This window comes from Hyperolius riggenbachi, chromosome 6, assembly GCF_040937935.1.
Source record: "Hyperolius riggenbachi isolate aHypRig1 chromosome 6, aHypRig1.pri, whole genome shotgun sequence".
In the NCBI taxonomy this organism is placed as follows: Eukaryota; Metazoa; Chordata; class Amphibia; order Anura; family Hyperoliidae; genus Hyperolius; species Hyperolius riggenbachi.
In genome coordinates this window covers 57,892,809-57,919,207 of record NC_090651.1, presented here as the reverse complement: position 1 = coordinate 57,919,207, position 26,399 = coordinate 57,892,809, and the positions used below count along the sequence as shown (strand labels likewise).

The window sequence follows — 26,399 nt, the reverse complement described above, 5'->3', positions numbered from 1 at the left end:
GAGAGGACATTTTGGGCTTAGGTCCACTTTCATGGGTTTTGGACTGCACTAATTGAAATCTATGCCCTGTTTGAGGCCTGCTATCCCTGCCAGGGCATAGATTACAATTAGCCCGCTGTTCTCCTGCCACTGCAGCTCACTTGCCCTGCTGTCGGTAGAACAGCAGAGCTCCTAGAGCTGGTCAGGAGCCTATTTCATTGGCTCCTGACCCCGTGATAACTGTGAGCCAATATTATTGGAACACAGGGTCAGAAGCCAATGACATTGCGATGGCAGAGCTAGTGAACTTCAGCAGCGGGAGAGTGGCATGATCGGCGCGACTTCGGTAGGCCCCGTTTGTTTGTACAATCGATCTCTGGTTCTTAAGGGGCCAGAGACTGCTGGTACTGAAATGGTTAAAGCCCCGTACACACTGCACGCGTTTCCAGCCGCATTTTGGAAACGCATGCAGGAGGCGACACGCACAACATCAGACAGTGTATAGAGTGCACTGTCTGATGTTCACACTGCATGTGTTCCGGACCAGTGCGGTCCGGGAATGCATGCTGCACGCATTTTTTGCAAAAATGGGTGGCTGTCTCATTCACTTTTCAGTGGGATCAGCTACGCAACGCATACAAACGTGGATGGCGTGCGTTCACATGTGCTGCGTTCCGCACGCATGGCCGTCCGCGTTTGTAATGTGAACGGGGCCTAAAGTAAGTCAATGTAAAAGCATAAAAATCACATTTGTTTTGTGTTTTTTTTTTTTTGTTTTTTTTTATTTAAAATTAGACACATTCTCCTGTAAATTAACCTCATTAGTATCCAGGGAAAAAGGGGGAAAAAATCATCAGTATCTGAAAGAAAAAAAAATATCGAAAAAAAAAAATGCAAAAACCGCAAAGGGCAAATCAACACAGAAAAAAAAATTATAATCAAAAAACGCAGAATCGTAGGTGTGGAAAATGGCATGCAGAACTCGCATGGATAAGTGTGAACGCTGCCATACTACTACCAGACTGATTTACAATTCCACGTGGAATCGGACAGAAAGCCATTTACCTCTCCTGTGAGGACATTCCCACAACATATAAATTCCAACAAGTCACAAAATCTGTACAGCGCCTAACAGAGCCTCTTTATTTAGATACTTAGATGGAGCAGAAATACGACTTTCTCAGCTGTTGGGCTGAGCTAACAGATCTGCTGCGGCTCAGTTTTCTGCACTCCGGCTCCTGTAGGGCTAATCCGTCACGTCTTAGGTGAATTTAGGTGAAAGGTACTTCTCACATATTTGGGAAGTACAGACTCTTGCAGGAAGGAGTGACTCAGACCTATAGAATATCAGGGAAGTTCTGCTTCTATGGTATTGGTCAATACTCGGCTTGAGTCATTTGAGAGCACATAAGTAAAGAAAAGCAGTGTTACAACAACTCACATGATGCACTGGAGGAGAACTCTAAAGAGCAGAAGAAAACAGACGCACTTGATTGAATGAAGAAGACCACAGCCAACCAAATCCTTACAGAGCAGAGTAAGTAAATGATTTACATTACACAGGATAACATTCATCTGTATTATTTTTCTGTGTACCACTATACAGCAGCAGCGAGTGCATCCCCTGGTATACAGCTATTGTTTATTTTTTCACAAGTATGTACAGTAGCTGCTGGCACATACGCATGAACAATTTCTAAGCAGCCACATGTTTTTAAAGTAGCGCGCAACTGCAGTCACGCGGCGCACTGTTCAGTGTTGATAGGGCAAGTAATTGCTTTCATAAGATTCTGAAATTGCTTTCCAAAACTTGCTGTAAACAAATTATTTGTTAAGAGGTTGGACCCCAGCTACTGCTCAAAATATCTTTTTTATTATTATTATTATTATAATAAATGCAGTACAGTACAGCCTTAATAAAATAGCCAGTAACTGCTTGCAAATGCTAAAGGCACATACCCACAACATGATTTTGCCACCGATTTTTGTGGAGAACGGCGAGCAATAATTTCTGCAATCTTGTGGCATGGGTACAGGTGCGCCATTATGCGAATGACATTTGGAGGTGCTGGGACAATGGCCATTATCGTGTATCGGATCTTTAAGATCCCCGACGGCTCCCGTGCAAAGTACCGCAAACACCTCAACACTGGTTCGCACCCCTCATGTGCCGTCACGTATACCCGCCAGCAGCAAGATGGGTCGGGGAACGCTCGTTGTCTTGGGATGTCACTGGGATCCATCTTCCTGCCTCGGGAGCTGAGTATTCAGCTTTGAGGCGCCCATAAATGACTTGATATTGCAGTCCGATCCACCTTTCAAGTCGATCATTTTATAGAATGAGAAGATAATCTGAGCTTCCCTGGTTGGTTTCCTATCAATCGATTTTCAGCTGATGATTCAGAAATGTTGGTAAAATCTCAGTCACAAGAACGCGATAAAGTGCGCGGTCAATATCATGACCATCGACAGACCCGTAAATTATCTCCCCCCTCCCCCCGCGGTTTAAAGCCACACCTAACCGCAACTCCTGCCCTCCTCCAGTGTCTGTTGTCACCGTAATTGCCATACCATGTGACACTAATGCCTGTGACATCACAACATGTGCCAAGTTGCGTGGTACCGGCGCTCTCAGTGGCGCCGAACACCGGAGGAGTCCAGACGTCCCACTGGAGGAGAGGCGAGACACTGCGCACAGGCACGGGGGGACGCCTTACACGTGGGGCGGCCCACGGCAGGATGATCATGCTAAAATCTATTGCAAATCGCTGTGCAGTGAAATAGCTCTATCTAATGGTCAATCTGCTACCAGATTAAACAACATAAGGGGTACCTTAAAGTAGTGATGGTCAAGTAGTTGCAAATAACTGAGTTGATGCAAAATTATACAATTTTGCAAATTTGTGCAGCTTGAAAATGAACCAATCAAATTCTGCTGAGGTAAAATTTGATTGGTTCATTTTCAAGCTGCATACATTTGCATCAACTCGAAGTTATTAGCATCTACTTGACCATCACTACCGTAAAGCCTGGTACACACTCAATTTTGATTGGTCAATCACTGGCAAATGTTACTACCGCCATGTAGTATGGGGGCCAACAGATTTTGAATACCATGAGCATATTGTGTAGGTAAGCCCTCATACAACATCGACATGGTAAAATTGGCCAATCAAATTTGGATGTATGTACCAGGCTAAAGGGTGCATATACATCCAATTTTAATTGGCCAATTTTACAATTTCCATGCTGCATGAAGGCCAACAGATTCTGGATACAACAAAGATTATGTCGGAAAACTCTCATACAACATGGAGGTGGTAAAATTGTTCATTGTTTGGCCCATTAAAATTGAATGTGTGTACACACACTAAAGTTGGGCAGTGAGATAACTGCAGGTGGCATGCAAATCGTATGCAACTTGGAATTAGGCAAACATACTTCCTTGTCATTTTGGGTTATGCCAATTCCAAATGGCATTGACCATCTATTGCGGTTGAAAACCTTCAGAGCCACTCTCATAAACCCTACCGATAACCTTATGATCCAGTTCATAGCTTGCACAGATGAAGGACTAAATAGCCTGAAACTCCTGTATGCCAACAAGACAATAAGGCTTTGTAAAATGTGCTATACACCACACTGTCCTGAACAATGCATTATGGGTGTTACTACAGGCAGCTAACATGCCGGTTTGCTTCCATTAGCCCATCATAAGCTGTTGGTGGTAATCCTATTACACTAACTTATTGAGGTACCCCTTAGTGATTTACTACATTACATTCCTCAGGATATACATCATCTACCTTGACCTTGGCAGCATGAAACTGTTTTATGAAACTTATGGGCACTGTTACATCATTTAAATTGACATTGTCTGACATTGTGTCTGAAGAAGCCGTGCAAAAAGCCAGCACAACGTACATCAGGCAGGCTATCACATGAAAAGCTTATCCCATATACATAATGTCATGCTTACATCACTGATGTGGCTGATAAGGGAATACCCAGACACCTCATGGTGACCCAGAAGCACCTGCAAGGCTTAAAGGACAACTGTAGTGAGAGGTATATGGAGGCTGCCATATTGATTTCCTTTTAAACAATGTACATTGCCTGGCTATCCTGCCGATTCTCTGAGTGTAATAATTTTATAGTCATAGACCATACGTTAGACTTAAAGGAATCCAGAGATGAACGCTTTGGCACAAAATAAACACATCATCCTGATAGATTTTACAAAATAAATACTATACCTGGTATTTTCGCCGCTCGGGTGTGCCTTTTTTTTTTGTTTTTTTACAAAAACTCCATGCAAAACACAGTTTATCAGAAAAGCATTTTATTTAGTGGGCTGTGTGCAAAATGAAATCAACATTTCTAATAACCTCTTATGACAAATATAGATTAAAAAAATATATAGTTTTTCAATATACCCTTATATTAGCAGCTCCTCCCATCTCAGCACAGCTCTCTGTGATGCAACAAATAAACAGAACAGGAAAGCAAAGCCAGAAGGGGGCAGACTTGGGCTTGAAAAGACAATCAGAGAAGACAGACTCCGCTATAATGACTCAGTCAGGGATTTTATCAGGGCTGATAACAAGCAGGCTGAGCAGTGAAAAATGAAACAAAGAGCAGGGTAGGTGTTTTTTCTAATGTTCCCACTGATATATATGGTCAAATACATGAGGGTGCTTCATCTCTGGTACAGTTTAAGTTTGGCTGCATTTGCCGCATACTTATTTCAGGTGTGTGACTCAGACAACACCGGTGCAAGATTATAAGGATACTAGGGTAACTACTGTTATAACAAATATGACAGCCTTCATTTTCCTCTCAGGTCAGTTATCCTTTAAATAGCAAAATTCTAGCTGGCTAGATTGCCATATTTATTTATTTTTAAACAAAGCACATTGCCTGGCAGTCCTGCTAATCCTCTGCCTGTAATATTGTAAGCCATAGACACTGAACAAGCATGCAGATCAAGTTTCTGACTGAAGTTTGACTGGATTAGCTGCATGTTTGTTTCAGGTGTGTAATTCAGAGTCTGTTTTAAAGGGAAGATCCACGGAGTTTAAAAAAAAAAAAAAAAAAACTAATTCACTTACCTGGGGCTGCCTCCAGCCCGTGGCAGGCATGACGTGCCCTTGCCGCCGCTCCGGATGCTCCCGGTCTTCTCTGGTGGCTCACCCGACCTGGCCAGGCCGGCTTCCTGGTCGGGCTTCTCCCTGCTCTCAAACGTGCGTCTAACGCGGTCGCGCTGATGTCATCGGACATCCTACGGAATGTATTGCGCCTGCGCAGTACAGCCTGGAAGACGTCCGATGACGTCAGCGCGACGGCGTGAGACGCACTTTGGAGCGCACAAGAACCCGACCTGCAAACTGGCCTGGCCAGGTCGGGTGAGCCACCAGAGAAGACTGGGAGCCCCCGGAGCTGCGGCAAGGGCACGTCATGCCTGCCACGGGCTGGAGGCAGCCCCAGGTAAGTGGATTAGTATTTTTATTTCTCCGTGAACTCTCCCTTTAAAGAAAATAAACATGGTAACCTCCATATCCCTCTCACTTCAGGTGTCCTTTAATGTAAAGGGAGCACTGATTAGCTGCTCAGAGGAATAAATATTGTTCTGCTGTCAGACACTTTAAGATGCCCATACACCCATCGATTTTCTCATTCTGTTCCTTGCAGATTCAATCTGCTGGGTATCGATTCCCCAAAATCTCAGACAGATCGATTTTGACTAAAAATCAATCCAAAGTATCGATCGGACAGGATGGAAATTTTAAAACAATCGGGGCGGAGCAAGAGCAAAGGTAGATCGATGGCCTATAGCTTTGCACTGCATTGAACAGTGCAACTCTGCATTTAGATTGTGTAACTAGTCTTTTAAGGCTAGTAAAGGCGCTTTTGGTCTTTTTTTAAGCAGTGGCGATTTCTGAAATCGCCATAAAAGCGCTTGTGTAATGATTCCCTATGAGAGAGTGCACATATGAGTGGTTCAATTCCGATCCGCTCACAAAAAGCGGTGCCTGTACCATTTTTGGGGCGATTTGCCTCAATGGAAGGTATATGGAAATCACTAAGCGCTTGAAAAAGCACTTTGTATAGAGATTTCCTGAGCGCTTTTAAGAATAAAGCCATTGTAATTATTCTTTTCTGGGTCAAAGAGTTCACTTCCTGACTGACGTCAGGAAGGGAAAAAACGAATTGCTCTACACAAGCGCTTTATAAAAACAAAAAATCGCTAATGTGCAGGTAAGCGACTGGAGGCGCTAAAACATTTTTGGGGGACAAAACCACAAAATGCTAGCGTCAGCTATTGAGATTTATGATGTGAACAAGGCCTTACATTTAATCATTGATTATTTTTAAATAAGTGGTATTAAAACAATACTTTTTTGAAAACTACATCCACCAAGTTTCAATATATTTGCTTCAGAAACTAAAAATGAGAGTGCTTTCAGCAGAACAAGCAATATTACAACATTAGAAGTATGCGATTACAGCGTGCAACTACCAAGACGCCACCCACGCATTCCTAGTATGTGTCCTTGGAACTAATAACAAATTAATTTGTTCCATCTCCCTGAACACATTTTTGTTTAGCAGTCAAGCTGCTTGTAAAACAATGAAGTGGGTGAAAGAGTCAGGAACGTGATTAAGAATTTTTTTTCGACATACTGGGGGAGGGAGGGGTAAAGTATGAATGAAAACTGATTTATTTAATTTTAATATAGTTTGATGGCAACGTGAACTCTGACTAAATATGTCCTGTTGGCTAGAGCTGTCACTGTACTCTGGGTGATGTTCCAAAAAGAAAAACAAAAATTGGTCAGAGGTTACATTAGTTCAAACGTCTTGTTTAATTATCAACTACGGCACTGTCTGTTTGGTTAATCTCTCTGTGATATATATAGCTTAATTACAAGGCACCAGAGTCACATCTGAGGCACCAGACGTGGACCAGACCTCCTCCGAAGCACCAAGATGAAAGTCCTCCTCCTCGTTCTCCTTCCCTTGGTGCTCTCTGCGACCATCGAAAAAAAAGAAGGCCACTTTGAAACTTTAGCCACAGAAACCAAATCGAGGTTCGCTCTGCTGGACGATGTCAGAATCTTAGCCAATGGTCTCCTGCAGCTGGGTCATGGACTTAAAGATTTTGTCCAAAAAACCAAAGGGCAGATTAACGAGATCTTTCAAAAGCTCAACGTTTTCGACAAGTCTTTCTACGATCTTTCCGAGCAGACCAATGAGATCCGAGAGAAGGAGGAGGAACTGAAAATGAAAACCTCGAGGCTGCAAGAGAACAACGAGGAGCTCAAAAACCTGTCAACAAGAATCTACTCGCAGATCGAATATCTCCTCCAAGACAAATCCCAGCTACAGTCCAAAATCCAGAGGTTAGAGGAAAAGCTGAATCAGATTTCAGACGGCCAGCCAGAAAAACAAGACCACCAGCAAATAGTTACACTCAAAGTAAGTGACCACAGCTATAAACGGATACCCTTGCTTACTATTTTGGTTTCTTGACTTTTACAAGCTGAAATTTTTCCTCCATAAACTTGCCTCATGCTCCAGGCTTACTTTATGTAAGAATAAGGCACTCAGAATGAAAATGAGAGAAGCACAGGCTAAGGCCTCTTACACTATATGCTGAAAACTGATGCATTTTATCTTTCCATAGTGCATTGTGAAAAAATGTGTATAGCGGGAACTGTGCCATAGGAAAGCACGGAAATTACTTTGAAAATCAGTTGTCTTTCAGTTATAACTGAGAGCAACTGATATATTATAAAAGGACCCTAAGGGTCCTTTTACTCTTAGGGCCCGTTTCTACTAGAGCGAATCTGCATGCGTTTCCTGCATGCAGATTCGCATAGACAATACAACTGGATGGGACTGTTTCCACTTGTCAGGATTTCTTTGCGTTTTTCTGTGCAGAAAAAATATGCATGGCAGAGCCATCAGAATTCGCATACCGAATACCGCTATGCGATTCGCATACAATATATTTAATAGGAAATTCACATGCGGTTTTGGTATGCAAATTTTCATGCGAATTCGCATACGATTTCCCATAGAAACAATGGAAAAGCACACAGGCACTGCCATGGTTAAATTCGCATACATAGTCATCCATGCGAAATTGTATGCAAATTTGCATGAAAATTGGCATACAACCGCATGCAAAATTCACATCCGCATGCAAATTTTTTCCGCGCCAATTCCCACCGCACAAGTGGAAACGGGCCCTTAATCAATTGCAGTCAGTTGTAACTGGAGGGACAACTGATGTGCAGTCCAGTGTCGTCTCCCTATGGCTTCTATTTGCTGAAAAACTGAAGCTTTCTCACAATGCACTGCTATGGAGAAAAAAATGCAAAGCATACTAATGCATAATATTGCATGAAGTGTAAAAAGGCCTTACGTCTCATGTAAATGTTACTGAAAGCACATAGACTGCACCATTGTTAAACTTAAAGGGAAGGTTCAGGGACTATCCCCAAAAAATTAAAAATCCCCATCCACTTACCTGGGGCTTCCTCCAGCCCGTGGCAGGCAGGAGGTGCCCTCGGCGCCGCTCCGCAGGCTCCCGGTGGTCTCCGGTGGCCGACCCGGCCAGGCTGGCGGCCAGGTCGGGCTTCTTGTGCGCTCCAAAATGTGCCTCACGGCGGCGCACTGACGTCATCGGACGTCCTCCGGGCTGTACTGCGCAGGCTCAGAACTACTGAGCCTGCGCAGTACAGCCCGGAGGACGTCCGATGACGTCAGCGCGCCGCCGTGAGGCTCATTTTGGAACGCACAAGAAGCCCGACCTGGCCGCCAGCCTGGCCGGGTCGGCCACCGGAGACCACCGGGAGCCTGCGGAGCGGCGCAGAGGGCACCTCCTGCCTGCCACGGGCTGGAGGAAGCCCCACGTAAGTGGATGGGGATTTTTATTTTTTTGGGATAGTCCCTGAACCTTCCCTTTAAACAAAAAATTATTAACCTGCTTACCCAAATGTCACCTGTTTTGGCAGGCTTTGACAAGAACGTAAATTGGTTAACTTCAACAGTACTGGAAACAGATAAGCTGTGCAAAGATACCTGTTGAATAAAAGTGTATTTTTTAAATAAATAATTGCATGTTCAGAACTATAATACTGCTGGCTTTTACGATGCAGTTGGTTAGTGAGCACACATCCTTTTGCAGGAGTTTTTCACAGCTCTGCGGACTGCATTTTCCACGTGTGAATTTTTGTGTTTGACCACAATTTTTGGGGTTGTGGCGAGAAGTATTTAAATTGAAACAGCACAATGTGTGGAAAAACTTTTTAATGGTAAAAAAAAAACAACAAAAAATACATGTAGACGAACATGAAAAATGAGTGGGCCACGGATGATGGATGACCACTACTAAGCAAAGTTTGCTGGGGGTAGAAAAACTCACGCAAATCAAATAGTGTGCTCCCTTATGGCTTATTCCACTTTATTCTTTTCACTTTACGTTTACCTTTCATCAGATGCCTCTATACTGAACAAATATAATAAACCAGTAACAGATATGGAAGCTGCCATTGCTGATTGTTGGCGATCAGCAAAGCGTTATGGTAGTGTATTTCAATAAAACTAATCTCAAAAGCGATGCATGTAGCATTTTCAGAGCGATTGCAATGCAAATCTCATTCCCAAACAATCGCATTGCACAATTGTAGACATTGTTGTTACAGGCAGAGACCACCTACCCTAGTACATCAAGCAGCAGGGGAAAAGTTCATGTGATATGGCAGAGGTATGCAGCAATTTGGGAGTGACGTGGCGGTTCTTGGGATGGGGAGTAGGAATAAAAAGGAATAAGGATTGCGCTCACTGGAACCAAAATGGTATGAAGGTGCTCAGCCTCTATGGACTGTGTGTGAATGGAAGTTTCACACAACCAAGACCTTAAGAGGTGAATGTGGGGAGTAAGGAGCAGCATTCGGTTCTAAAGTGAGGGATAAAATGAGACAGACAATATTAATTCTTTAAGGCCCGTTGGTTGTGAAGTGGGGGCTCTGTGGATTGGTCCTTTTTCCAATACAGATGCTCAAGCTGGAGAATTTGGAGGCCGAAGCTGGGGCGCAACTATAACCCCCTCACTGTCACAGTATTTAGCTAGGTTTCAGAACACCATCTTGTATGACTCTTAAACAGAACCTGAAGTGAGAGGTAAATGGAGGCTGCCATATTTATTTCTTTTTAAACAATACCAGTTGCCTGGAAGCCCTGCTGATCTATTTGAAAAAGAAGACTACGCGTCGCCAGGCCTGTTGGCAAATCGAAAGTAACTGACAATAGGATCCAAGAGTGACTGCGAGGGCACATGATGGCTGCAGGGGGGTCTTAGAAGTCCCAGGTGAGTAAAAATGATTTTTGTGGTAAGGCTTCAGTGTCCCTTTAAGTGCCATATTAGATAAACAGAGCTGCAGTGAGAGCTCCCTCTACAGGAGAGGTTACCACTGAAATCGGTAGGGCCTTTGCTTTGTTGGAAAAAAGTTGTAAAAGTTGTAAAACTTGTGCTTGACTTCTCAAAAAAAAAAAAAACGAGCTGAGAATCACAACATGAAAATCTATGGCGATAAATCTCAATAATATATCTTTATTTCAGCAATATGTGGAACAGCAAGAACTTAATATTCAACGGCTACTGAAGGTTGTGCAGGATCAAAACAACCAGCTCGATTTCCAGAATGGGCAAATAAAGGACCTGGAGGAGAAGGTAACAGCTTGAAAATATTGACAGAGGCTCTTCGTGTTACTGTAGTCTGTAGACAAAGTAGATCTACTAATTCTGAAGCTTAAAAGCTACAAGAAAGAATGAGTGTGCACCTTTAGGGCTCTTTCACACCAGAGTACTTTTTCGGCGTTTTAACGCAAAGTCTATACTTTGCGTTAACCAATGTAAAAGGAAAGTCCATAGACTTTTATTTAACCTTTCACACTCGACGCTGCGTTTCGATGCGTTGCGGTACGACGCACCCGGGCGCATTTTATAGTCGGGAATCGGCGTTTCCCCTTCGTCTTAATTAACTACTACCGCTGCTACTCAGCGTCGCGCCTGGGTTTATGCTCCCAAAACTAAAATTTCAGTAATTACTCTTAGTTACATAAAAGAACATTTGAAAGCATTCCCCACACACTCCGTGTGTGTAAAAACCTTTATTTTTAATGCCAAGAGCAGGAGAAGCTTGCCCATCTCTGGTCATTGGCAAATGTAATCACTGCCGGCTGAAGCTCTCTGAGTCATGTGTCTATACTCTGCCCCCCTCTCTGCTGCACAGACACATCACCCTGTCAACAGCTGAATCCCTTCAGCAGAAAAGGAGAGGGCAGGGTGTAGACACAGGCCTCATAGAGCTTCAGCTGGCAATGATCACATTGCCCTTTGTCGATGACAAGAGATAAACAAGCTTTTCCTGCTCTCTGCAGTGAAAAAAAAGGTTTTTACACACAGAAAATATGTGTAAAGGCTTTCAAATATTATTGTATGTACCATAACTAAGAGTAGTTACTGAAACTTTAGCTTTAGGAGTATAATCCCACTTCAAAGCAAGTCAGCAAGACCAGCGTCCATTTTCTAGAGCAGGCGATGTATGGGCAGGTCGACCACAAAGCCCCATCTACACGATAGGATTCTTTGTGCGATTCAATTACGATTCGATTTACAATCTGATTAAATCCGACATGTCCGATCGGGATTTGATTCAATTCGATTTACCATTGTTTTGCAATGGCAAATCGAAATGAGTCGAATCGAATCCTAATCGGACATTTAATCAGATCGTAAATAGAATCGTAATCGAATCGCACAAAGAATCGTATCATGTAGATTGGGCTTTAGACAGATCTCCCTCTGATCGAATCTGCCAGCCTATACACTGCAGACTGATTTCCAATAGTCACTGCTAATGACACTAATAACAGTGCCAAGAGGAAGGAGTGGGGCAGTAGAGATAGCGTACCAACGTGTGCAAATTAACCAATTCTTTAAATACAATTTACATCGTTAACCTCAGCTTTGCTCATCAGCTTTCCAAAAGTAATTTCTCAACCTAAATTTCTTTTCGCAACGAGGTGACCTTGATGTGGATTTATATTGCGCTAGTTTTCAAAATATTTATCAGCACCTCACAACATTCATTTATGTTGTCAATATAAATCGGTAATAAGGATTTACATTTCATATTAGCCCACTGCATGCCAAAAGGGCCTGTTTCCACTAGAATCATGTGAAGTTGCATGCTATTTTTGGGATACAAAATTATACCTATAAGTCAGCTTTTTACAAGCGAATTTGCATGCGTAATAACTTTTTTTCCCCTTTTTTTAACATTTCTATTGATATTGATAAAAATGCGAAAAGGATGCAAATTTCACATCTAATGTAAACCGGCCCATTGAAATGCATGGATATGCAACTTCACGTGCAGCAAACCCACAGGAATGCGCATCTAGTAGAAACAAGCCCTAACTAACAGCTGGGATGCTAAAAATATTGATAATGAATGTAAACCTCTCTTACAGCTCAGCAATGGCAGCTTTTATGAGAGTTTCAAGACCTTCCCCATCAGTCATAAACTAGACAAGTCGTTGCATCCAAATGAGACAGGAGACCCCACACCTGCGTCAAATGGTAAGTAATGTCTGTGCAATTATCGTACTGTAGCAAGAGATCTCAGGGCTACTCAGCTTCAGTAGAACTTCCGTTTCAGCACATTCAAGTGGAGCAAAGCCAATGGAGGGGTGCAGAGGTTGTGACCAGGTTTATTTGACCAGAGGGACCCCCCTGGTTCTCCTCCCCCTCTACCTTCACTTACTGTATTGACTCTTCATTGGTACTACGCTGGTCATGGTCACCTCTATGAGCTTTCAATAGTGGTAATCGTTGGCAAACTGTGCCCTTCTGTCCTTGACAGGTTTTGGTGCTCCATATTAATTTGCTATGTATAGAGCGCTGGAGGAAGCCCAACATTAAGGTGCCCATTAATGGTACAATATTTCCTCCAGATGCAATAATTCCATTAGATCTGCGGTATCATAAGTAATCGGAAGTTAACTATCGATTGTTCTCATAAACGAGTCGATTAGGGAACTTTCTCTCTTGCAAATCCAACATTCCAATGCACAAAGTTCTGTATTCCAATTGTCCACTGAATCATTTCACAACAATTTTCTCTACATACTGAGTGGTTTTCTGTACAATTGGATCATGAAAATCTTATCGAATGATCGCATCTGAGGAAATATTGCGCACCTTAAAATTCATATTAATGCCCAAAGTTTTTTTTAGCTACGCCACTATCAGGTTTGGTTTCTGCAATGCTCTTGATCAGCGGTGTCCAACTCCAGTCCACAAGGGCCGAGGTCCTCACACATTTTTGGCACAGCTTATATTAATTTATGGGACTGAATCAGGAAAGGTGCGGTTCATCAAGTACAACATTTCTCCATTTCTCAGTCCATCCTAAACACTGGCATGGATATGGCCCTCGAGGACTGGAGTTGGACAGCACTGTTCTTGATGAAAAGCGAAACCTTTTTCAGTGCTTTCTGTATCACAGAGCGATCCACTAGTTGGGCAGTATCGGACATTAGAACACCTGCTCTATTCTAAGCTGTCCTATTCCGTTAACTCTGATTGATGTAAAATAAGCAGCTGTAAGTTTTGGGGACTTTACTTTGATGTTTCACATTTCAGAACATCCACGAGACTGCAGCGAGGCCTACAATAGAGGTGAAAAGATGAGCGGAGTCTACACCATCAGACCCACCAATGGGACAGAGTTCAAAGTTTACTGTGAAATGAACCCAGGTAAGCAATACTGTAGGGAAGCAAATCTCCTTTTTAAGAAATAACCACTAAGGTAACAATTAACCGATTAGATAAACGATTAGCTAAACAATTGTATCTACAGAAAGAATAGTAAACAAAGCCTTATACACATGGTACAATTTTCCCTCAGATCGATGGGTGACCTCATAAAAAGTTGCATCGTGTGTAGATGTCCAAATTGTAAATAATGGTCAATTTTCCCTTGATAACTACCCAAAATCGATTGCGTTATAGAATCCGATCTGACAGATCAGAAGTTATCTGGTCGATCTGACGGAAAATTGTACCGTGTGTACTCAGCTTAAGACTTGATCGGAGTTCCTAGTAATTATATCAGTTTTAACTGGTAAAAATATAGGTTTCAAAGTAGGAACACACTAGGCAGAATCGCATAAGCGTTTTCCATAGCACATAGTGGAAAACGCATATGCGATTTTGCCTAGTGTGTTCCTACCCTAAAGAGGAAACTCCCCACATCTGCTGCTAAACTTTCCATTTATTCAGCTCCCATACAAAGTAATGATGGCCTACTGAACACCTTTACAAGGTCACAGGAACGTTTTCATAGCCACACACAAGTTTTAGGACTTCTAATTACTTATCTGGGGGATAGGGGGTGGTGTTAGGATTGGTACTGCATATAGATGCATGTCCCATCAGGTACACTTTAACAGAGAGCTCTGGAAAGAATACCTGATAGCTTTAAAGTTGGTGATTGTGGGAGGAGGGTACCTAGGAAAACCGGTTACTTGCCCTCTCAAAACTTTATGCCAAGAGTGAGAACAGTGGTGCATTGGCACTGTGGTTGGGAAACAATGGCTATAGGGCTGTGAGCCTACAGTGTGGCGGCTATTAGCGTACTCGGACAGAGGAAACAACAGTCTATATCCAATAAGGAAGAAGAGAGTAGAGGTCGGCACTGCAGGCAAGCTGTTTATTCACTTGCACTCGTCAATACATAAAATTCCAACAGTGTGTAAACATGGCAAAGCACATAACGATGCAGGCATTGAAGGCTGGTGGCTGGTACAGGGTGCTGGAAGCTTCTACGGAGGCTCTCAAAACTTTGGCTGGATCCATAAGACCCCAATATACTCAATTCATCAACTTGCTCAACTCACTCATAGGGTAAGCTCTGTAATCGGCATATTCAGAAGTGCAGATTTCCTGATTCAGGGCTTATTCACAGTGGGCCGTTGCAAAGCTGCGTTATAAACTCTTATACCGCAGCTTACTGCACTGCAATGATAAGCCTATGGGACATTCACAGTGCGACATTAGCGTTGCATTGTAACGTGTAGAGTTATGGTAACACACTGCTGCAGTGCGTCAACCTCTAAACGCACACGTTACCAGATACAGGAAAGCATACTTCTCATTGCCGGTTTGCTTTTCTGTACCTACTATATGTGACGTTAATCTGCGTTACTACCTTTTTTTGCGTTGCCTTATAATGCTGCATTGTGACTTAAACGTCACATTACAATGCACCGTCCCACTGTGAATGTAGCCTAAATTAAAAATGTATTCCCCTTTTCCCCTCATAGTATAAGAGATCTAAATGAGATCCCTCCAAACTAACCCAGATATTTAATCTGTGTCGAAAAACACTGTAGTGAGGATTGGTTAACTCACAGTTGTGCGTTGGGTTAAGAAGGATGATTTGTTGAGGAAATTGTGTCCAGGATAATTTTTATTGAATGGTTGGGAACTGGCATTTTTTCCTGCAAGAAGCAAAACAAGACCCATTTACTATCACCCCGCTCCTAGCTGCTATTCAAAGAAGAGATGAGGCCTTTTATTTTGCATATTAGAGCTCTCAATGAACCTTTCCAGTGGAGTGAAATACAGCTCCATAGACTATCTACTGATAGTCAGCAAACAATGGACAGCGCTACTTAGGGCAGACTGCATCCATATGACTACCAGCACGAAGTGTGCAAGGACTACTAGTAGACAAAGTACACACCCTGCATTCAAATGAGATGCACCTGACTACCACTGGTGGTTGTTAGTTTCCATAATAGCTTGCATGCAAATGATCAAGTACTCGACCCTACTGGTATCAAGCACTATCTACTGGTAGTGCTGTCACTACTTATCCACTAGGGTCAAATGCCATCTTTCACGGTTAATTAAAATTCCACTGATCAATGGTTCTTGATGCACATATACAAGGCGTACAAATGTCTGTACAGACACGTGTTGAGCGACTGTTCATACAACGGTTTGTTCGTGTGGACACGGCAAGCGACAAAGACTGTCTGCAGATCGTTTGCAAACACAGCCATGTTTGAGTGATTCAACTCGTGAATCTCTTGAGACTTTTGTCTCACAAACCGTCGCTAAGGGCCCGTTTCCACTACTTAGTGATGCGAATGCGACTACCTAGCCGCATCGCATCACTTCCACCGCCGGCCGCATCGCGGACGGGTATTGGAGGAGATGGGACGCGGCTGCGGGCGGATGCGGCCGCGCAATAATCTGCAGCATGCTGCAGATTCTCAGATCGCTCCGCACAACATGCACGCAGTAGAAACTCTTCCATTGCCGCGCATGTGTTTCAGTATACACGCGGTGCGATGCAGCTATGTAGCCGCATCGCACCGCTCCTAGTGGAAACGGGCCCTTAGTCTGTTGGTGTCCAGTGTATGAAACTCTTCTACAGACAGCAGAGTCGCTACCATAGTGCTACTACTATACGTAGTCTGTGGCAGACAGCTTCCGTCGGGTCTTCACTCTTTCTGCTGTCACGTGTGTACAACTGTTGCGAACTCAAATTGTCGCTGCCATAATTATGCTGTTGTCTCTTGTCTGTTTGTCGCTGCCTCACAACCACAGACAAATGTACGCCGTGTGTATGGGCCTTAAGAAGGACCACTATCATGAATGAGGCTGTGTCAATCAGAGCTGTTCACTGCTGGCACATAAAGAGTCAAAATCACCAGCATTTATTTTATAATGAAAAAATAAAAGACACCATACTTCCAGCACTGAATCCTCTCCCTGTACTGGCCTCAGTATCTGAGACTTGGCAAGCTGCCCCCAACAATGCCTGTAGTGTCGGAACACTAAAGGTCCCCTCTACAGGCTTTCTGAATGAGCCACAGTGATGTCACCACAACAGGTACTCCTGCTGTGTCCCAGGGCCCAGCTACAGCACGGTCATAGGAAGGGACGATGTAGGCTGGGAGAGAGTAAATCAGCAGTTAACTATTTAGGTATAGCTGGATGAAAAGTGTATCTAGACCTATCTTCTAACAGTCTTGGTAGCTTTCCTGTTCTTTTTCCAGTTATGTTACCTGTTGTCACTCACAAATCACCCTTTATCTCTTTAAGACGCTGCCTGGACGGTGATCCAGAGAAGGGCAGATGGCTCTGTGGATTTCAACCAGACATGGGAAGATTATCGCAATGGTTTTGGTGACCTGACTGGTGAGTTTAAGTTTATAATCTTCTATGGCTTAATCACATCTGCTAGTATACTGCCAGTGAACCCTGATTTTGGTACACTTTTGAGGCGCACAAAGCACTCCTAGCATTCCAAATAAACCCAAAAATGAGCAAAACAGAATCTAAAAGAAATCAGGCTAAGTGCATATAAACAATGTACAAAAGCAAAGTGGTAGAACGAATACCTTTCACAATATGCACACCAATGCCTGCGGGTTCTTTGTACTGGATTCGGCTGGTGGGCGGGTCAATAAGGTGTGACCATGTGACACTCAAACTAGGAGGAACAATAGATGTATTACCCTACATCCCTGCATTACAGTAAATGGGCAGAGCCGTTGATGAGCCAGTGAGGCTTAAAGGACTACTGTAGTTGAATTTACCTGGGGCTTCTAATGGTCCCCCACAGATGCCCACACACCCACTCACCGATGCTCCGATCCCCACCTCTGGTTCACTTCTGGAATTTCAGACTTTAGAGTCGGAAAACCACTCCGCGGCCGTGTCCTCGCTCCCGCTGACGTCACCAGGTGCGTACAGCGCAGGTCCAGACTGTACTGGGTCTGCGCAATACACTCCTGGTGACGCCAGCAGGAGCGAGGGTGCGGCCACGCTGGCGCAGTGGTTTCCCCGAGTTTAAAGTCGCAAATTCCAGAAGTGAACTGGAGGTGGGGACCGGAGCATCAGTGAGTGGCTGCGCGGGCACAGGATGTCTGCAGGGGACTTTTAGAAGCCCCATGTAAGTACAACTCTTTTTCCCCCTACCCCCTTCAGTACTCCTTTAATTAGGTTTCTATGCTATACTGCAGAATAAATTCTCACACTGCATGCAAATTCTCATCGACTCATTAGCTACTGTGAAAGAACACGCACACAAAAAAAAGCATAGTGTCCAGAAAATTTGCATGCGGAAAAAATGTTCCATTTTCCACACTGAAAAGTGTGAACCCTGCCTAATGCTTTGTGAATTCAGCCCAATGTGTCCAAACTATGAATACCAAATATCAATGCTATTCGTTAATTATATTGGTGTCGGGAGCCCCTGGATGCTCGAGTAAACTCTTATAAAAAGAGCATCTCAACTCTCCTTATTTGTAGTAAGCCCCATCTTCTCCGCGGACCTCTTCAAGAGAACAGAATTGCGTGTCTGTGCAACACCTGTTTGTAAACCTGTCACCTGGAATGGATCAACAATGATTGTTCTGGTTATTGAGTATGTACAGACCTTTATAGTCCTGTTTTTCTTGAACTCAACTAACAAGAGGTCTCAACCAACAAGAACAAATCACCGGAATCACTCACAGTGGTGAAGGCCAACTGTGATGAAGTCTGTTTGTGGGCACTGCTGTAGGTTCCAAGGCTCGCCAACTTTCAATTACTGCATTTTACCATTACATACAAGGTTCAAGGTATGCATACAAGAGTAGGGTTTAGTACTGTATTATCTAGGACAATTTTTAACATCGAGTCTCAAGCAACCAGAAAGCTTATCCAGCATCAGCTGATCCCGTCAGTTCCAAGGACTGAGACTCTAATGTATTGTGAACCGGTGAGGGGGGAGGAGAGAAGACTGCAGGAAATCACCACTTTATAAAAGTGTTAATGTTCAATGAAAGTGAAAAATCCCTTCTTGCATGATGCAAAGTCCTCCCCACCACCTGTCCTTATTGCCTCATGCTGTCAGCATATGCCAACCACCCCCCTCCACCTGCCAAATCACCTACTTATCTAAAAGTTAAGCACGTTTTGAGCCCCATCGAGCTACCTCAAAGAGCCAATCAGGAAGAATATTGCTGGGTCAGACTGAAACGCCTTTGTTTGTCCTAGTTAATCAATCACTGTCCTTAGCTTCAAAATGAACTCAAACAACGAAACTGCAGTCGCTGGCACTCCAGGGGTACTTGCCTGGGTCAAAACACACGTGCACGCTATACAGCTCTTACGCCATGTGACTGCTAGCTAAAAGAAAGTGGAACTCCACTTCTGTTAAAAGTGCAGGTAGCATATCATGGCTTCAGAAGCCATTTGGTTTATACATATTGATAAAAAATGGTCTTAGTCTGTGGCTAGCTATGCCCCTCTAAAAGTACTAAAAAAAGTGTCAAACCGTTTGTTTGCAGCCATAGTAACCACGCATTGCTTGCTGCACAAGAATTCCCATAATCGTGGTCTGTGTGATAATGTTGTTGGTTCACTGCTTTCCCAGAAGTCTAGACAAAGCAGGAAGTAAAACTTCAGACACCTTATGCACAATTAATAGTTTTACCGCAGTGTGAATTTCATCTGTATTGCCATAGAACTTGTACTTCTACAGTAAAGTTTTCTTTTTTAAGAACCATCCTGCAGCCCGAATCACTTCCACTTCGTGGAACTTTAGCCTGGTTAGGGGGTTCCACAAAAAATCTCAAGACATGAGAACTGGAATCCAATCTAGCTTAGTACGTATAATATATGAAGAAAAATAAAAAAAAGTAAATTGGAAACTAGCAGGACAGTCGTCACCCGAGAGGCAGCCACCCCACAAGGCAGACGAGGACAATAAACCAATCCTCACTTGAGTCCTCAAGAAATTTAGGAAGTCACTCCAATAAATAAAAGGAGGTAGGAGAATAGTGTATCCCTATATCCAATCTCCCACCAAAGGTGGGCACTGTTCAACAATTTTGTAACAGCAAGTGACCCAAAACAATAAAATAGGTAGGTGGTGGACTTGCCTCCAAATGTCAAATCTTTTAGGTGAAAGATTAAGACACTGAACCCATAAGATGCTTGGTCACGTTACATGTACTCTATAGTCCCTTTCTGTGTTGACCTCAGGAAATGGAAATACATTGAAACAGGTTGTATAAAATAAGTATCCAAAAAAGATTCCCTACCTAAAAGGTTTGGCACGATTGCGGAGGCAAGTCTCACGTCCACTACTTTTTAAACAGTTTTTAAAAAAGCTATCCTTTTCTGGCACCTCCTATTACCAAATTGTTGAAGCCTTTGAGTTTGGCAGACAAACTGCAAAAATCAGAGACCACTCTGAAATAGTGGCATGAAGACAGAACATGAAGAAAACCGGCACTGCTGCAAGCTGACTTTAATAAAGCATCAGGTTGTGGTACAAAATTATGCAGTGTGGCATATCGCGGTGCTGCAACAGTACAATAGTATAAACGTTCAGAAGGGATACCTTGTGGTGTGGTGGGTGCCGGGTGGTTCTATTATATTTACACATTGGTAGCCTCCGTAGATGCGCAGACGTGCGCGAAACGGCCGTCAGGCATAGAACCACCCGGCACCCACCACACCACAAGGTATCCCTTCTGAACGTTTATACTATTGTACTGTTGCAGCACCGCGATATGCCACACTGCATAATTTTGTACCACAACCTGATGCTTTATTAAAGTCAGCTTGCAGCAGTGCCGGTTTTCTTCATGTTCTGTCTTCATGCCACAATACATATCTTGTTACCAGAGCACGCTCAGCTGGAAGAGGGATTAGTGAAGGACCACTGCAGAGCACCCGCTCATAAAGTAGTGCCAACCCGCTTTTTTCTTCGATATTTCCACTCTGAAATAGCAATGAAACTTCAAAGTAGCGAAGTTTATTGAAAGGAATTAAATGATTTTTAATTCTTATTTTATTTATTAGGTCGCTTCATGTTACAGTAAAAATATATTTAAAATACCTGAACTTAAGTATTCTACCCAATAAAAAGGAGAAATCCACTTAGAATATACAGCGATAATAGTGATTAGACCCGTATGCTTTTCTTATATTAAAGGGTATCCACAGCTATAATGACTATGTATAGGAAGTAAAACCTTATACAGTAAGTACAGTAGTGTCTTAGTTAACCAACAGTGATTGGCTAATGAAGATGGCAGATAAGTGCACTTTCTGGTTGCTCGAGACTCAATGTTAAAAATAGGCCCCGCTAATACACTACTATACCGCCCACTATATACATACCATGAACTCTGTTCTGCACATTAAAATACAGTAAATAAAAAGCCGTGGAACCCAGCAGAGCCCACAAACAGACCAAGAAGTTAGGCTTCACCACTGTGAGAACTGGTGGCAATTTGTGCTGGTTGGTTGAGACTGCTGGTTAGTGGTGTTCCAGGTAACCGTGACTCTACTGTATATATAGTAATACTTTGGGCCAGTCAGGAAAAAAATTCTACCTCTTGCTTTCTTCTTCTTCCTCTGGAGTAAGAAACAGAAAGGTTTAAAAGATAACTATGTAACTCCATGTCCGATTCTTCTGTAGGTGAGTTTTGGCTGGGACTGCAGAAGATCTACACCCTGACTCAGCAAGCAGATTATATTCTGCACATCGAGCTACAAGACTGGAAGTACAACACCCGCTTTGTGGAGTATCTGTTCAGCCTGGGGAACCAAGATACGAATTACACGATACAAGTTTCTCAGGTCCTGGGAAACATTCCTGGTGCAATCCCTGAATACACACAACTTCCGTTTTCTACCAAAGATCACTACGCGCAGCACCTGAAATGCCCACCGGAGGCACTGTCAGGTGAGAACTCCCTTTTCATTTATGCCAAGACACTCCCGATATATTCTTTCCAGTAAGAATCTAGAGTTCAATTCACTTTTTCTCCTGCGTTTTCTCCTAGGAGAAAATGTTTCATCTTGTATTTAAAATAATTTTTCCTCGTTCGGCAATTGAAAAAAAAATCCAAAAATAGGTGATGGGATGCTATTAAAATTATTTTGAGGGTTTTCTTGCATGCTGGTGGTTTAAAAAGCATTTCATTTACAAGTTGTGAAAAGGTCACATAGGAGAAAACACAAGTGAAAAAGTCCAGGAAACATTACTGTTCTCCGGAAACATCATGCACAATTATATGTAATATGAGGGATTACCGTAAAGGACAACTGTATTGAGTGGTATATGGAGGCTGCCATATTTATTTCCTTTTAAGCAATACCAGTTGCCTGGCTGTCCTGCTGATCCTCTGCCTCTAACACTTTTGGCCATAGGCCCTGAACAAGCATGCAGCAGATCAGGTGTTTCTGACAATATTGTCAGATCTGACAAGATTATCTGTATGTTTGTTTCTGGTGTGATTCAGACACTGCTGCAGCCAAATAGGTCAGCAGGGATGCTAGGCAACGAATATTGATTAAAAAGGAAATAAATATGTAAACCTCCCAATCCCTCTCACTACAGTTGTCCTTTATGTATTATGACAAAGTAAATCCACTCAGCTACCCACCTCCCTTTATGCACTGTAAGCATGCTGAAGCAGAAGGATTACATGAGGCTAATGATAGAAAGGATCAGGAAAGTACAGATGGCCAATGAGATGCTAATTTTTCTGCCCCGCCTGTAAATTCAATACAAATCTGTATGCAGCTTGCAAGAGGGCCAATCAAATGCACTTCCTGCCAATTTTAATTTACCCAATACCAATCAGCATTCAAAAGGATATCAGAGGTGAAATACCGGTATATACTCGCAAATAAGTCAAGCCACGTATAAGCTGAGGTACCCACATTTCCAAGAAAAAAATTGATTGACTCGCATATAAGCCCCCTAACCAGTATAGCCCCCTCCACAGTAGCCAGATGTGCCCCCAGTACAAGTCAGCCCACCTCCCTATAGCAAGATGTGCCCCAAGGATGATACAGCTGTGTCTCAAGACGTCACTAGATGGCATCAGAGATATGAGACAGCATTTGCCACACAGGAAGAACACCAGATCATTGCACCTCTGACACTTTACTGGAATGCTACGCTTCACAAGCCAGTGGACACAGGTAGTCTTGAGCAGCTTACTCTGCACACCATGTTGCAGGGGAATGTGGGTCACGGACACAGCAGAGAGCCAGCTGGAAAAAGCAGGATCACTAGTGCAAGATCCTGATGCTCATCTTGCAGTAACAAAACCTGCTCCACCACCTGTTCTGTTCCACTGACTCATTTAAGCCAAGTGGGTAACACTTCAGCACATTTTTTGTGCTGGAAAATGAGGCTTATATGCGAGTATACACAGTAAACTAAAGTGGAGCCTTCCATGGTATCCAGAAACACCGCGGTCATAGTCTGGGCACCTTCAGGATACCATGTCAGGCCTCACTTTAATCAATTTATTTCACCTTGGATCTCCTTTTAATGCTGATCGGTACTGGGTCAATTCAAATTTTACCTTCTATTCGATTGGATCAGATACTGTAGGTACTGTTGAGGGTGCCAATCGAAAAATCTGATTGTCGATAAGTTTTTTGGGATGGAGCAGGCAAAGCTTAATGAAAATATAAAAAGCATTTTCTCAATTTGCCAGCACAAATGTTTACTCACAACTCTTAATTTTGCAGGTGGTTGGTGGAAATCTACCTGTGGTGGAACCAATCTGAATGCAAAATACACAAAGCCAAAATCTAAAGTGAGAGCCGAAAAGCGAAGAGGGCAAGGGTTATACTGGAAGCCAGAGAAGGGCCGGATATATTCTCTCCGTTCCACCAAGATCATGCTCTATCGAGCTGACCTGGAAAATTTCGACTAAAGACAAGAGTTCAAATGGATTCTAGACTTTTCGTTCCAAGACATTCTTTTCTTGTAGTGCAACTCAGAAGCAGGATGTGAGGTTCGGATACAAAACTCACGGTTACGCACAAATGAACTCGACTGGTCATCTGATGGCAAAAAAAAACAACAGCAGAAAAATCAGACGCAAAACTCAATGAATCATCTATGGTATTCCGCAGTTTTGTGACACTAACCTGGTTCACAAAAGCAAGTATTAAATGTTGATCTGGCGTACTGCATTTAGAACCTACATGGAATATCGAGGATAATGCATACATCATGAGCAAATTACAGTTTCGAAAGGAGGCTGGAAGTCTAAAATGTAGTCTAGCTGGAACACTTTTTTTACACACTGATACAGTGCGACCACCACCCCACGCAACATACATAGTTTATATCCTAGTGCAAGAAACGGAAAAGGTCAGCAGTTCCATTCCTTGAGACAAGCAAGATGGTGGGTGGCTCTCTCGTTATAGACAGTAACAGTGTTATGGTACAGTCTTGCATGAGGAGCCACTGGATACACCCAGTGTAGTAAACTTGTTCTTAAAGAGACACTGAAGCGGAAAAAAAATTATGATATAATAAATTGGTTGTGTAGTACAGATAATTATTAGAAGATTATTAGCAAAGAAAATATTCTCATATTTTTATTTTCAGTTATATAGTGTTTTTATAACATTGCATCATTCTCTAATATTTGCAGTTTACACACTACTCGGCATTCTAAATGTTTTTACAGAGTAGTCTTGTGAACTATTGACCTGTCCTCTGGAGAGAAAAAGAAAATACAGTGACTGACAGTTGAGATAACAAGCTTCAGAAGACAGAGCTCTCTGCGACTTTGAAAGTCGTGGAGCTCAGTGGCTCTTTTACATAGATAACAACTGGAGTTTCTTAACGCTTCCTGTACTGGAAACAATATTAGACTCATGTCTCTGCCCCTAATGTTTTATTTCTTAGCTGTACTACACATACAAATCATAATTTTTTTTCCGCTTCAGTGTCTCTTTAAAGGACACCTGAAGTGAGAAGGATAAAGATGCATATATAATTTTCATTTAAACAATACCAGTTGCCTGGCAGTCCTGTTGATCTCTTTGGCTGAAGTAGTATCTGGCTCACATACTAGAAACAAGCATGTGGCAAATGTACTCAAACTTGGTGAAGAAAGCACATAAGCTTTACTTACCTGGGGCTTCTTCACACATGTGTGAAGGACAGCATACTTTAGGGGTGACCAGTTAATCATGTTGTACAAATGAACACAAATTATCATTTTTAGTGCCCCAAGTCTTCTATGTGTACCAAGCTTAACCCTCCAAATCAGTTTGGTCGACAAATGCACATACAAATATGCTGTTTGGCTCTCTGCAGAGCAACACATTAAGCTTTATGGAGAGAGGAGGCGGGAGGACAGGTAATAGCAGGTCGTAACGGGATTTAAAATACTAGTCAATTGAGCCTTCCTTATATACCAAGTTGTCATTATTGTCAGATCTGACAAGATTAGCTACATGCTTGATTCTGGTGTAATTGAGCCATTACTGCAACCAAATAGACCAGCAGGGCTGCCAGGAAACTGGTATTGTTTAAAAGGAAATAAATATGGCAGCCTCCACATTCTTCTCACTTCAGTTGTCCTTTAAGGTAAGCAGGTAAGCTACAGGTCTGTTATAAACGGATATAAGCATGTAGCCATAGGGTCTCAAAGGTGATAATAGACAAACAAACAAAAATGTCTTCTTAGTCCCGTTGGAAAAACTGAATGGAGAGTCACTGTAAACGTGCAGTATAAAAAAATATTGAGAAAGGAATTACTGTACACAATAGAACAGGTTTTACCTGTACAGCCAAAACGGCATCATTCCACGAATACAACTTAAGTCATATTGACTTGCGCAAGCTTTTGTAATATACTAATAAATCGCATAACTCATTTCCTAAGTGCATATGGTGCATGTACTTCAGTGTGGATCTACTGTGTTTTTTTTTTTTTAAACATTTAACATTATTATAATATTATTATTATTGTAGTTTTTGTTACACACGTCTATCATAACGTAAAACTGTTTGGATCTTTTTCATATTTTTTTGTTACAACTGAAATAAAGATCAATAAAAGGTCACTGTCAAAATCTTCTTTGCATCTTATTATATCCAAAGTGAATTAATTAGGCCCGGTTCACATTAGCGGTGGCCGTCCGGAATCGCCGTGCCGGAGCCGGACCGCTTGCAGAACGGACGGAACGGACGCACGGCAATAGCAATGAAAGCCTATGCGTCCGTTCACATGCGTCCGTTCTGCCGGACCGGAGCCGGACCGGATCCGGACCGGATCCGGACTCCGGCGTCCGTTCCAACATGCGCTATTTTTTGGTCCGGCTCCTCCGGCAGCCGTATCCGGGGCGGAGCCGGACTGCACCATCCGGCCAATGGAAACCAATGAGAACCGGAGAGCGCACAACACACTGGCTACAAAAACCGGACGTTCTACCCCACTTCCTATGCATTTTGGATGGGGACCACATGGGCCCAGCGTTCAGGTGGGGCAGCAGCGATTTC

General features: G+C 42.9%; 2 protein-coding genes across 17 annotated transcripts in view; one reads left to right on the top strand and one right to left on the bottom strand.

Annotated features, from left to right (window-relative positions):
• DOCK7 (dedicator of cytokinesis 7) overlaps window positions 1-26,399 on the bottom strand; it is a 279,505-nt gene that overhangs the window by 135,974 nt on the left and 117,132 nt on the right. The window lies entirely within an intron of this gene.
• ANGPTL3 (angiopoietin like 3) lies at window positions 1,216-25,963 on the top strand. Its single transcript, XM_068239336.1, has 8 exons — window positions 1,216-1,516; window positions 6,900-7,458; window positions 10,610-10,720; window positions 12,526-12,634; window positions 13,700-13,813; window positions 17,174-17,269; window positions 21,552-21,818; window positions 23,624-25,963. Exons 2-8 carry the CDS (start codon window positions 6,970-6,972, stop codon window positions 23,809-23,811), a joined length of 1,374 nt encoding a protein of 457 aa, XP_068095437.1. The 5' UTR covers window positions 1,216-1,516; window positions 6,900-6,969; the 3' UTR covers window positions 23,812-25,963.

Excerpts from the sequence above, each read along its gene's own strand:
- ANGPTL3 (XM_068239336.1), top strand. The coding sequence starts at position 6,970 with ATGAAAGTCCTCCTCCTCGTTCTCCTTCCCTTGGTGCTCTCTGCGACC. Across the intron at positions 7,459-10,609 it reads AGCAAATAGTTACACTCAAA|CAATATGTGGAACAGCAAGA; the intron begins GTAAGTGACCAC and ends TCTTTATTTCAG. Across the intron at positions 21,819-23,623 it reads CCCACCGGAGGCACTGTCAG|GTGGTTGGTGGAAATCTACC; the intron begins GTGAGAACTCCC and ends TTAATTTTGCAG.